Source organism: Salvelinus alpinus, chromosome 20, assembly GCF_045679555.1.
Source record: "Salvelinus alpinus chromosome 20, SLU_Salpinus.1, whole genome shotgun sequence".
Taxonomy (NCBI): domain Eukaryota; kingdom Metazoa; phylum Chordata; class Actinopteri; order Salmoniformes; family Salmonidae; genus Salvelinus; species Salvelinus alpinus.
The window spans coordinates 19,979,435-19,993,989 of NC_092105.1; the positions used below are offsets into that span (position 1 = coordinate 19,979,435).

The 14,555-nt window shown below is 43.7% G+C and overlaps 1 protein-coding gene across 1 annotated transcript; it reads right to left on the minus strand.

The window, feature by feature from the left end:
* Positions 1–16: 16 nt before the first annotated feature.
* Positions 17–13,268, minus strand: LOC139546434 (Golgi pH regulator). The gene is made up of 14 exons (XM_071354803.1): positions 13,033–13,268; positions 12,779–12,838; positions 12,434–12,537; positions 12,199–12,305; positions 11,955–12,056; positions 11,414–11,534; positions 11,122–11,202; positions 10,863–10,972; positions 10,694–10,782; positions 6,346–6,438; positions 2,769–2,864; positions 2,368–2,457; positions 2,213–2,278; positions 17–1,029 (listed from the first exon to the last, which is right to left on the minus strand). Exons 1-14 carry the CDS (start codon positions 13,072–13,074, stop codon positions 823–825), a joined length of 1,368 nt encoding a protein of 455 aa, XP_071210904.1. The 5' UTR covers positions 13,075–13,268; the 3' UTR covers positions 17–822.
* Between the last annotated feature and the right edge of the window lie 1,287 nt (positions 13,269–14,555).

Sequence of the window (14,555 nt, forward strand, 5' to 3'; positions counted from 1 at the left end):
GATCCTGGACCAGATGCCTGTTTATAAGTGGTGTATTTATAGGGGCATTGCAGTACTTACTGATTAAAATAAAAGGGAACAGAGTAATGGATAACTAACTCATTAATGACCACATAAATTGGTTTATTCTGAAGCCTTCCCATCTGTCTTGGTAGAATAAATACAGTAGATATGCACGCCACCCCAGGTACATGGCATGTACAGGCTGGAAATCATGAAATACGCTAACCAATAGCATCATGGACATTTGGGGATACTGGTAGACGTGTTACATTTAAAATGATCATTCTGTTTGTCAAAAATAGTGTAACACATATTTACAACCCCGTTCACAAAACAAGCTACTGTTGCAGTGAAGCTGGTCTGTGCTGTATACTAGACAGTTCTGCTCTGCTCAGATTGATTTAAGGATAGACAGAACCTCTGTCCAACGGGGCAACAGCACAATGAAATATCATCATCATCATCATCATCATCATCGTAAAATATCCCATTTTCATTTTTGCAAAGAACAATTAAGTCCTGATTTCAAGTACTGTAGTTACATTATATGAGTCATTACACCCACGTTCAACCCAACATTACACAAAATCCAGTCTTCCATGACTCCAATCTCCATTGACTCTCCCTGACACCAACGGTCCACATGACCACACGTCGGCCATCCCAGATTCAGGAAGTCAGGCGCTTCTCTCCACCACACACAGAAGAGATGGATTTTTATCTTCTCTTAAAAAAATCCAAGAGAATCAAAGCCTCCAGGGAAAGGTTGGAAAAGGTAACCTAAGGGTCAAGTTCAGACTGGGGTCAGGGTGTCATGTGCTAGGGTGTCATGTGCTTCTCGGGTGCCTGTTTGTGGGCGAGGTAGAGGAAGAGGATGCTGGAGAGGGCGCTGACGAGGAAGATGACGTCGAACCATCGATGGTAGAAGTTGAACTGCAGCTCTCCCAGCACTTCGGTCACGATGGAGCGATACTCCAGAGGCATGCTCATCCTCATGAGAAGAACCGACGACACAAAGTACATCCCCTGAGAGACACAGAGAGAGAGAGAGAGACATAATATTTACTGTTCACTTTGTTTATTTACATTTTGTTTATCCATTGTTTCCCATGCCACTAATGTTTCCCATGCCACTAAAGCCCCTTGAATTGAATTGAGAGACGCAGAGAGAGAGAGAGAAAGACGCAGAGGGACACAGAGAGAGACAGAGCGAGAGACACAGAGAGAGAGACACAGAGCGAGAGAGACACAGAGCGAGAGAGACACAGAGCGAGAGAGACACAGAGTGAGAGAGACACAGAGCGAGAGAGACACAGAGCGAGAACATAGAGCGAGAGAGACACAGAGCGAGACACAGAGCGAGAGAGACACACAGAGAGAACATAGAGCGAGAGAGACAGAGCGAGAGAGACACAGAGCGAGAAAGACACAGAGCGAGAAAGACACAGAGCGAGAGAGACACAGAGCGAGAAAGACACAGAGCGAGAGAGACACAGAGAGAACGTAGAGCGAGAGACACAGAGCGAGAGACACACAGAGCGAGAGAGACACAGAGCGAGAGAGACACAGAGCGAGGGAGATACAGAGAACATAGAGCGAGAGAGACACAGAGCGAGAGAGAGACACAGAGCGAGAGAGAGACACAGAGCGAGAGAGAGACACAGAGCGAGAGAGACACACAGAGCGAGAGAGACACAGAGCGAGAGAGACACAGAGCGAGGGAGATACAGAGAACATAGAGCGAGAGAGACACAGAGCGAGAGAGAGACACAGAGCGAGAGAGAGACACAGAGCGAGAGAGAGACACAGAGCGAGAGAGACACACAGAGCGAGAGAGACACACAGAGCGAGAGAGACACAGAGCGAGAGAGACACAGAGCGAGAGAGACACAGAGCGAGAGAGAGAGAGACACACAGAAAGAGAGAGTGAGAGACCGACAGAGAGAGAGCGCCACAGGGAGAGAGCACACCACAGGGAGTGAGAGAGCAACACAGAGAGACACACAGAAAGAGAGAGAGTGGGGAGAGAGAGATGTAATATTTACTGTTCACTTTTTATTGTTTATTTCACTTTTGTATATCCATTTCACTGGTTTCCCATGCCAATAAAGCCCCTTGAATTGAATAGAGACACAGAGAGAGATGCAGAGAGAGAAAGAGAGCGAGGGAGGGACACAGCGAGAGAGCGAGAGAGAGATGACATACTGACCATAATTTGAGCCAGGACCAGCACTATAACATTGGAGGACTTGCTGCTGGAGATGGCATAGAAGAACTATAGAGAAACAGAGAGACAGGATTGGGGTTAGGGTCATTGTCACATGCCTATGTAGACTGACAACTTCCTGTCTGTATATGACTTACCTTAGTGAGTGTGATGAGAAGGCCTCTAATAGAAGTGACGATGATGATGCCCACCAGGATAAAGGAGATGTGCTGAGACCAGAACTTCACCTGCAGAGGAGAGCATATGTAAGGAACACTAGAGCGACAACAGAATATGCCAACACAACTACGGTTTTTGGACTTCCTAAACTGACTGTAAAACAATGTTGAAATAGATTAATCAGTCACCAGGAATAACTGTACTGCAGAACGACACTTTAATAAACTGACAGCTATTAACACAACTGGAAATGTTTTGTGACTGTGTGAGTGACTGTGTGAGTGAGTGAGTGAGTGAGTGAGTGAGTGAGTGAGTGAGTGAGTGAGTGAGTGAGTGAGTGAGTGAGTGAGAGAGTACGTGCAAATGTGGAAAAGCCTACATCAAACTGAATGCCCAAGTAGTTAACTGTGATCTCAATCCCTCTCGTCACTGGATCAGTCTTCCCTACACGGTCGAAAACAATGTTGATGGTGGCCTTAGAGGGACAAAAAACAAGGGTTACTACAGATATACATTTGAATTCAGAAGTTTACATACACCTTAGCCAAATACAGTTTTTCACAATTCCTGACATTTAATCCTAGTAAAAACTCCCTGTCTTAGGTCAGTTAGGATCACCACTTTATTTTAAAAATGTGAAATGTCAGAATAATAGTAGAGAGAATGATTTATTTCAGCTTTTATTTCATTCATCACATTCCCAGTGGGTCAGAAGTTTACATACACTCAATTAGTATTTGGTAGCGTCGCCTTTAAATTGTTTAACCTGGGTCAAACGTTTCACGTAGCCTTCCACAAGCTTCCCACAATAAGTTGGGTGAATTTTGGCCCATTCCTCCTGACAGAGCTGGTGTAACGGAGTCAGGTTTTTAGGCCTCCTTGCTCGCAAACGCTTTTTCAGTTCTGCACACACATTTTCTATGGAATTGAGGTCAGGGCTTTGTGATGGCCACTCCAATACCTTGACTTTGTTGTCCTTAAGCCATTTTGCCACAACTTTGGAAGTATGCTTGGGGTCATTGTCCATTTGGAAGACCCATTTGCGACCAAGCTTTAACTTCCTGACTGATGTCTTGAGATGTCTCAATATAGCCACACAATTTTCCATTCTCATGATGCCATCTATTTTGTGAAGTGCACCAGTCCCTCCTGCACCAAAGCACCTCCACAACATGATACTGCCACCCCCGTTCTTCACGGTTGGGATGGTGTTCTTCGGCTTGCAAGCCTCCCCCTTTTTCCTCGAAACATAATGATGGTCATTATGGCCAAACAGTTCTATTTTTGTTTAATCAGACCAGAGGACATTTCTCCAAAAAGTACAATCTTTGTCTCCATGTGTAGTTGCAAACCGTAGTCTGGCTTTTTTTAATGGAGGATTTGGAGCAGTTGCTTCTTCCTTGCTGAGCGGCCTTTCAGGTTATGTCGATACAGAACTCGTTTTACTGTGGATATAGATACTTTTGTACCTGTTTCCTCCAGCATCTTCACACGGTCCTTTGCTGTTGTTCTGGGATTGATTTGCACGTTTCGCACCAAAGTACATTCATTTCTAGGAGACAGAACACGCCACCTTCCGGAGCGGTATGACAGCTGTGTGGTCCCATTGTGTTATACTTGCGTAATATTGTTTGTACAGATGCACGTGGTACCTTCAGGTGTTTGGAAATTGCTCCCAAAAATGAACCAGACTTGTGGAGGTCTACAATTTTTTGGCTGATTTCCTTTGATTTTCCCATGATGTCAAGCATGATGTCAAGCAAGGAGGCACTGAGTTTGAAGGTAGGCCTTGAAATACATCGACAGGTACACCTCCAATTGACTTAAATGATGTCAATTAGCCTAACAGAAGCTTCTAAAGCCATGACATAATTTTCTAGAATTTTCCAAGCTGTTTAAAAGGCACAGTCAACTTAGTGTATGTAAACTTCTGACCCACTGGAATTGTGATACAGTGAACTATAAGTGACATAATCTGTCTGTAAACAATTGTTGGAAAAATGACTGGTGTCATGCACAAAGTAGATGTCCTAACAGACTTGCCAAAACTATAGTTTGTTAACAAGAAATTTGTGGAGTGGTTGAAAAACAGGTATTAATGACTCCAACCTAAGTGTATGTACCGTCATGGCCAAAAGTTTTGAGAATGACACAAATATACATTTTCACAAAGTTTGCTACTTCAGTGTCTTTAGATATTTTTGTCAGATGTTACTATGGAACACTGAAGTATAATTACAAGCATTTCATAAGTGTCAAAGGCTTTATTTGACAATTACATGAAGTTGATGCAAAGAGTCAATATTTGCAGTGTTGACCCTTCTTTTTCAAGACCTCTGTAATCTGCCCTGGCATGTTGTCAATTAACTTCTGGGCCACATCCTGACTGATGGCAGCCCATTCTTGCATAATCAATGCTTGGAGTTTGTCAGAATTTGTGGGGTTTTGTTTGTCCACCCGCCTCTTGAGGATTGACCACAAGTTCTCAATGGGATTAAGGTCTGGGGAGTTTCCGGGCCATGGACCCAAAATATTGATGTTTTGTTCCACGAGACACTTAGTTATCACTTTTGCCTTATGGCAAGGTGCTCCATCATGCTGGAAAAGGCATTGTTCATCACCAAACTGTTCCTGGATGGTTGGGAGAAGTTGCTCTCGGAGGATGTGTTGGTACCATTCTTTATTCATGGCTGTGTTCTTAGGCAAAATTGTGCGTGAGCCCACTCCCTTGGCTGAGAAGCAACCCCACACATGAATGGTCTCAGGATGCTTTACTGTTGGCATGACATAGGACTGATGGTAGCGCTCGCCTAGTCTTCTCCGGACAAGCTTTTTTCCGGATGCCCCAAAAAATCGGAAAGGGGATTCATCAGAGAAAATGACTTTACCCCAGTCCTCAGCAGTCCAATCCCTGTACCTTTTGCAAAATATCAGTCTGTCCCTGATGTTTTTCCTGGAGAGAAGTGGCTTCTTTGCTGCCCTTCTTGACACCAGGCCATCCTCCAAAAGTCTTCGCCTCACTGTGCATACAGATGCACTCACACCTGACTGCTGCCATTCCTGAGCAAGCTCTGTACTGGTGGTGCCCCGATCCCGCAGCTGAATTAACTTTAGGAGACGGTCCTGGCGCTTGCTGGACTTTCTTGGGCGCCCTGAAGCCTTCTTCACAACAATTGAACCGCTCTCCTTGAAGTTCTTGATGATCCGATAAATGGTTGATTTAGGTGCAATCTTACTGGCAGCAATATCCTTGCCTGTGAAGCCCTTTTTGTGCAAAGCAATGATGACGGCACATGTTTCCTTGCAGGCAACCATGGTTGACAGAGGAAGAACAATGATTCCAAGCACCACCCTCTATTTGAAGCTTCCAGTCTGTTATTCAAACTCAATCAGCATGACAGAGTGATCTCCAGCCTTGTCAACACTCACACCTGTGTTAACGAGAGAATCACTGACATGATGTCAGCTGGTCCTTTTGTGGCAGGGCTGAAATGCAGTGGAAATGTTTTTTGGGGGATTCAGTTCATTTGCATGGCAAAGAGAGACTTTGCAATTAATTGCAATTCATCTGAACACTCTTCATAACATTCTGGAGTATATGCAAATTGCCATCATACAAACTGAGGCCGCAGACTTTGTGAAAATTAATATTTGTGTCATTCTCAAAACTTTTGGCCACGACTGTAAACTTCCGACTTCAACTGTAGCTCTGGGGCCTGATGTGGATATGATAACACACTGACAGTACAGGAAGTATAAACCCAAAGCTAAATGGGTAGAAAAAGCCTAATTGTTTTGAATTACATTTAATTAAAAAGATATCAAAAGCCACACTGGATATTCTCTAAACTGACAGACACAGCTGTTTTTCAGGCTTTCAAGCAGGCTAAGCAAAACCAAGTTGGGCAAGATGAGTCTAGTTCTCAGTCAGGCTGTCTTGTAAGTGTGTGACTCACCATGAAGATTTTCCACACACAGTAAATGGAGAAGAAGTAACCTAAGAAGTTAAAGTATTTCCCCTGGAATGTCTTGGAGTACTCTATCCGCTCCTACATGCACGGAGAACAGAGGCACAAAGACACCTTATTACTAAAAACCAAACGTACATTACAATAGCCTTAGTCCACTACATACTATACATGGACTGTGTGTGTGTGTGTGTGTGTGTGTGTGTGTGTGTGTGTGTGTGTGTGTGTGTGTGTGTGTGTGTGTGTGTGTGTGTGTGTGTGTGTGTGTGTATGCATGCATGCGTGCCGGTGTGTGTGCAAGGCAAGCGTGCATGTCTCTGTGTGACAAAGAACATAATATTGGGGGGGAAAAATACAAATAATGTATCATGATATCCCCACTGAGTGAATAACATTACACCTGTTTATTCACACTCAGAATTCGTATTTAGAATATGGTAATACAGAAAATAGAGTATGCTTTGAAAATAAATACTGTTTACTCTAATAGAATGTTTCAGTTTAGAATGTTTGGTTGTTAGGCACCTTTGTTTTCATTTGATTTGGAAGTCGATCACTTGGGACTCTTTGGTGACAACAACCCCAAGACTGTTTCTGCTTTCCAAGATTATCCATTATTCAGAAATGAGCTTCAATAACCAGTCTGTACCATGGATGGCACCAGGACAGCCGTATCTTCCTGCAAGACCATCAGACTACATCAACAATAGTAAGAAATATTGTGTTCTTAGCAGGATTTGGTTCATTGCTTATTTTGGTGTATCTCTCATTATAATTAGAATGCATTTAGGTACATAACCATAGATCTGGTTTTATGTGTGAATTTAGGTCAGGTCCTCCCAAGTCTCTCAGAGATATACAACTGTGAGTGGTACTGGAAGTCCCAGTCCCTACAAATGGCCAGCTTCCGCTACCACAATCAGCACCTGCCTGAGCAGGAGAAACAACGTCTATTCCACAAGCACATGGAGCTGAGGCGCAAAGTTGAGTTTTACAGGGGAGTGACGAAGGCCTACCAGCCCAGATTGAGCTCTGGCGAGGAGTGGCCGCTCTTTTCTGATGAAGACATTGAGAAACTGGAAGCCATTCCGGGGGTGTTTGAGTTGGCTGCAGTGATGGGCTTCCTGAGAATCTCTGAGCCCCGAATGAAGTGTTGAATTACTATTTATTAACTTTGTATTATTATTATTATTATTTGTAGTAGTAGTAAGTTAACTATTTTAAGTGTATGTCACATGGGTGACTATGTATCTGACTAGAAGCTGCCCTCTTACATTGCATTATATGCCCAAGCCAGAACCTTATTCACCTGGTACGTGTTTTACCCAGACATATATAGACGCACACCTCTTTTGCCCCTTGTAAAACTTCCCCCTTTTGATCACGAGAATAAGTAATTAAAGCTTCACTAAATTGGGACCGGTGAGTTGCTCGCACCTGTTCTATATTTAAGGTGCGGGTCAGAAGCAGTGTGGGTCGATGTGAGCTGGGAGCAGAGCGCTTGCAGAGCCAGAGCCGAGGCAACTGATGACGACATGTGGTAGCTGGAGCAGACCTGGACCAGAGCAGAGAGAGACAAGTCCCTTCCCAAAGCTAAGTACCTCTACATATCCGACTCCAACATAATGCCTGATAGGGCCGTATGTCGACATTCTCTGCTGTGTTGCGTACTACGCACTCATTAATGCCAATGTATCTGTGGACTGAACCTGTAGCTGTGTGGACCCCCGACGGCAAAGACCCTTTGCGAACCGAATTGACGGCTGCCGGCGAGTGGGAGGGACAGAGAGGAGGCCTTCTGGGAAATTGGGCGAGAGAACACTTCATCCTTCCTCAAAGCTAAGTACCTCTCCATATCTCATCTCCAACAGTTCTCCTGATAGCGCTGCCTGCCGACATTCTCTACAGGTTTGCGTGCTACGCTCTCATTAATGCCGGAGCACCAGTGGACTGAATTTCTAGCTGCGTGGACCTGACTTGAAGACCATGAGCCCCGCACACAAAAGACGGACCTTAACGCAACAAACTACTGTAAACCAGATTGAACCAGAGAGGAGGCCTTTTGGGGTACTGGGAGGCTGAAACACATTCACCCTTCCCTAAGAGACTAGTCAAGGATCATATCACCTCCACCCTACCTGACACCCTAGACCCACTCCAATAGGTCCACAGACGACGCAATCGCAATCACACTGCCCACTGCCCTAACCCATCTGGACAAGAGGAATATTTATGTAAGAATGCTGTTCACTGACTACAGCTCAGCATTTAACACCATAGTACCCTCCAAACTCGTCATTAAGCTCAAGACCCTGGGTCTCGACCCCGCCCTGTGCAACTGGATTCTGGACTTCCTGACGGGCCGCCCCCAGGTGGTGAGGGTAGGAAACAACATCTCCATCCCGCTGATCCTCAACACTGGGGCCCCACAAGGGTGCGTTCTCAGCCCTCTCCTGTACTCCCTGTTCACCCATGACTGCGTGGCCATGCACACCTCCAACTCAATCTCCAAGTTTGCAGACGGCACTACAGTGGCAGGCTTGATTACCAACAACGACGAGACGGCCTACAGGGAGGAGATGAGGGCCATCGGAGTGTGGTGTCAGGAAAATAACCTCACACTCAACGTCAACAAAACAAAAGGAGATGATCGTGGACTTCAGGAAACAGCAGAGGGAGCACCCCCCTATCTACATCGACGGGACAGTAGTGGAGAAGGTGGAAAGTTTTAAGTTCCTCGGCGTACACATCACGGACAAACTGAAATGGTCCACCCACACAGACAGCGTGGTGAAGAAGGCGCAACAGCGCCTCTTCAACCTCAGGAGGCTGAAGAAATTTGGCTTGTCACCGAAAACACTCAAACTTTTACAGATGCACAATCGAGAGCATCCTGTCGGGCTGTATCACCGCCTGGTACGGCAGCTGCTCCGCCCATAACCGTAAGGCTCTACAGAGGGTAGTGAGGTCTGCACAACGCATCACCGGGGGTAAACTACCTGCCCTCCAGGACACCTACACCACCCGATGTCACAGGAAGGCCAAAAAGATAATCAAGGACAACAACCACCTGAGCCACTGCCTGTTCACACCGCTATCATCCAGAAGGCGAGGTCAGTACAGGTGCATCAAAGCAGGGACCGAGAGACTGAAAAACAGCTTCTATCTCAAGGTCATCAGAGTGTTAAACAGCCATCACTAACATTGAGTGGCTGCTGCCAACATACTGACTCATATCTCTAGCCACTTTAATAATTCAAAATTGGATATAATAAATGTATCACTAGTCACTTTAAACAATGCCACTTTATATCATGTTTACATACCCTACATTACCCATCTCATATGTATATACTGTACTCTATACCATCTACTGCATCTTGCTTATGCCATTCGGCCATCGCTCATCCATATATTTATATGTACATATTCTCATTCATTCCTTTACACTTGTGTGTAAAAGGTAGTGTTTGTGAAATTGTTAGATTACTTGTTAGATATTACTGCATGGTCGGAACTAGAAGCACAAGCATTTCACTACACTCCCATTAACATCTGCTAACCATGTGTATGTGACCAATAACATTTGATTTGGAAGTTAGATACCTTTCGCCTCTCTCATTTCAGCCGCAGCCATGGTCAACCCTCGAATTCCACATAGCCATTGGATTGCAAAACATTGTGGATTATAGCATATTTTCTGACTGAACACTACCAGCTCACATCTGAATGATTTAAAATCACTAGTGTCCCCCCACTGGCTAGTAGTGTCCCCCCACTGATCCAAAGACTATTTGTGAACAGACATTGTCCTTGAAAGGACATCCGATAACGTTACCTGAGCTACAATCCCTTGCCTCTCCATTTATTTTTTATTTACATTACCTTGTGTGAATTGATTTACTATTTTCCATTATCATTTGTTTTTGCTTTGATATTACTGTATTCCTATAGTTAGTTACTATTTTGGTTTATTGTGAATTGTGGAGTTGTGTATTTGGCCTACGGCACCTTAGCGCAACAGTGCCATTTGCTGACAGAATCTTTGTCTTTCACTCAGTACAACACGACCCAGGAGAGGCCTGCTGCATCTGGAACTGGACTGGAGCCCTCAATGTGTGCCTGCCGCTGGGGGACCACAGAACACTCCAAAAGGATTTTTAAAAGAACTTTTACCTTCTTCCATCTCTCCAATTGGGGCATTTAGATATAGTTCAAATAAAGATGTGTGTTTGAATGATATACAGTCTGCTCCTCAATAGTAAATAGGGTTTTTATCAGGGTTCAACTGGACCGGTGGTCACGCTCCCGTTATGCCAACACGCACATGCGTTACCTTGGTGGCCTGCAGGTCCACTGTCTCCAGGAAGAGCTGGCGACTCAGCTCCTCCAGAGCATCCACTTCCTGCTGGATCAGAGACAAATCTGTAGAGGGGGGTCAAGGAACCGTACACAGACACACAACAAAAACACACACACTTCCCATTATGATGTGTGAAGGATACTCTCGCTGCCTGGTGGTGAGGAGGTGACACTCTTGATCATGCCCCAGAATCCCGTCTGTTTGTTCTGGTCTTCCCCTCGCTGGTACATCTGCCTCCGTGTCATGGCAATGCTGCACAGACAAAACAGAAAACGCATGACACCAAACACTGGCACAGGACAACAGAAAACTAGAGCCTTAGAATGATTTGATTATCAGAAAAAGGTGAGGGTCTCTATGCTCTCTCTATAGAAATATATTCCCCTATCCCTCTCCCTCACCGTTTCTTTTTGCTGACGATCATGTCCATGGTCTGAAGAAGTCTCCTCTCCAAGGCAAGAATATCACTCTCTGTCACATTCCTGTAGATAAAGATGCATCACATAGGTATACAGGTAGTGAGGGTAGTAAGGATAGTGTGGAATGAGAGTGTAGGTTATTTAGTTGTGACGAGTAGAGTATGTGAGGAGTAGAGTAGTAGGGAGAGTTAGACTATGGGGAGTTAGAGAATGGGATTGTAGGTAATGTAGTTGTTTAATGCTGTTTTGGTCTATACAGACTTAGTGCACTAACCGTAGGAAGTAGGACATGTAGGTGTAAGGGCAGTTGACAGCACCAAAGCCGGACAATAGAGCCATCAGCGTGACCCCTATGACCCCAACACGACTGATCAACTGCTCGATGGACAGGATACCTGAGGTACAGAAACAGGTATAGAATGCAACATTATGTACAATCACTGTTACAATCCTTATAATAATTTGGTGCTTAAATATGTCCTATTTCACACATGTACAAGTTTATATTAATATGCATGTGTTTTTTGCATATCCCACTCTCCCTGAGACACCCTCAGTGTGGTCACTGCCATTAACAACAGCGACCCTGGAACAATTAGGGTTACTCAAGGGCACATCAACAGATTTTTCACCTTGTCAGCTCGGGAATCGAACTAGCGACCTTTCAGTTACTGACCCAATACTGTAACCACTAGGCTACCTGCCACACTTTCAGATCTACAAGAGGTGACTATGATTAGTGGCTATGGGTTGTTTGGAATAGGGCCTTAAACACAGCAGTGAGAATAGGGAGAGGGGGCAGGGTAGGCACTCACCATGTTTGGGACTGAGGATGGGGAAAGGGTCCCCCAACTTCCAAAAGAAATACATGAAGGTAAACCAGACGACACAGGCAAAGAGCAGCTTCTGTCTCTGCACTGAACACAAACACACACTTCAGAGACTGCGTGTGAGAATCCCCAGCAAGACAGCACCCATCATATACTCTGCAGCATCAAACACAGAAGGATCACTGGAATTATGCTACAGGTGGAATAACATGGATAAAATGTCACTCACAAAGGCGGATGTTGCTGACGACAAAGTAGCCGATATAAAATGGCACCACAAAGATTAGAACCAGTAGAATCACATACAGGTTGAACTTCCAGTGGAAATACCTGGAACTGAGGGAAACGGACACAAGGACATCTATGAGACATCGGCTAGCCTATGTTAGCTGGTTAATGGAGAGAAAAGTATCATACTGAATGAACGTGGTAACGTAAGGAATGAATTAAACCATTGTACTTACCTAGTTTCTAATGCACCCAGTATCTCAAAGATGATGAGCTCAAACATGGTGCAGGAGAAGGCAAAAGTGATGGAGAACACCACCTGGACCACATACTGCCGTACCTGTTGACCGGAACATGACCACAGGGTTAGATCAGTCTCTGTAGATCACTGCTGTGTAAACACCCATGCTGATGGATCTGTCTGTTTCTGTTTCATGCTGGTTCTCCCAAATGTTCTTAAACAAAAACGGTCCAGAAACATAATGACACCTAGCTACAAAAATAAAGACAAGGCATGTAGATTAATGTCTACCAAATCATAACTAATATAACAGTACTTGTGTAGTAACTAAATAACATACCTCATAGTCTTTGAACAGCTGCCGCATGAAGAACAGCCACCCAAAGCCAAAGAAGAGCACCTGGGAAGTTGAAAGGTTTTCACGTTAGTAAATTTGCCCAAGACAGTGTATGTGCAAACATTCTAGCTGGCTAAGCAAAGGGAGCCAAAAGTGGTGTTATAGTAGCTAGCAGTTGTTTGTAAGGTTACAGTAACTGTTAGCTAGCGAGAAGAACAGCCACCCAAGAACAGCTAACGTTAGCTAGCAATTCTTACCTGTGAGGTGAACATGATCACTGAATCCATAAGAAACGACATTTTGATTGGGAATCCACGGACTAAAATCTATAGAATACGTTCAGTTCAAAGGCTCTGCATTCAGCTCATGTATGACTACAATACAAATGTCAACAAACACGTGAAACGTGGTTATTTTGTTGATTTTTTTGCATTGTGGAAACGCGTTGTTGAGCTGTCAACTTACTGGACTGTGATTACGTCATCAGAATGAGTCAGAGATGAGTCCATTCCGTCGCAATGCTGTGACGTCCAAAAATGAGTTTGGCTGGTTAATACGTTTTAATTTAAATATTGTACTTTAATTTCAATATTATTTTGAGGGAATTAATTTCTATAATAAATCGGTTTCTTTCTAATTGATCTACTGAATGTGAAACTGTGTGGTTTGTGGCCTGCAGAGGGCGACAAAAACGATGGTCTAGGTTGGGGATCCGTTAAGGTTGAATACAGTCTGTTTGTTTATTTTTTAAATCCTTTCTTAAAATATGTATCGTTTAATTATACCAAACCAAGGTCATCTATTATACCAAACCAAGGTCATCTATACGCACAGGATCCTAACATCAACGTAAACAGACACTTCTCTGCAACCCAACTGGGCTCCCGAGTGGCGCAGACGTCTTAATGCTCTGAAAGGTGCTGTATCACAACCAGCAGCGAATGGGAGTACCATAGGGCGGCGCACAATTGGCCCAGCGTTGTCCGGCCGGGTCAGGGTTTGGCTGGTGTAGGCCGTGATTGTAAATAATATTTTTGCCTAGTTAAATGAAAGAAAATCCGATGATGACAGTGTAACTTGTTGTTGTAGGATTGTTTGTTTGTAATTATTCTAAATAGAATTTACAAATATCAGGAACACATGTTCATTATACAAATGATCAGCAATCAACTATTTACATCACTACATCAAACACTTCTACTACAAAACAAAACACACAGGTGAAACAAGTAGTAAAAAACTGTGAAAATGTATTCACTCATTATTATTATTATTATTATCTCATTATTATGATTCAAGAAGATGTCATTATTTTTATTATTAACTAGGGATAATGTCTTAACTTGATGATTAAATTTGATCAGAATTATTTGTAATTTTGGTATAGATTTCTGGAAGAATAAAACAAATGCTGAATAATTTCAATGGTTTGTCATCATTGCAATAGTAACATACAATATCCTTCATGTCAAAAATATGGTGTTCAAAAAGCTAAATAAGTACTCCGCAAGTTTTTCCCAAAAATCTATCAGAGATCTACATTCATAGAACAGTTGCTGGAGATTTTCACCTTTTTCACAGAAAACACCTTTTTCAACCTTCACCTTTTTCAACATCAACAAATTTGGACAACATGGAATAACATTGATATATCTCATGTGAAATCTTAAAGAGCACTTCCTTAATTAAAAGTGTTTGGTATACACTGAGTGTACAACACATTAAGAACACCTGCTCTTTCCATGACAAAGACCGGCCAGGTGAATTCAGGTGAATGCTA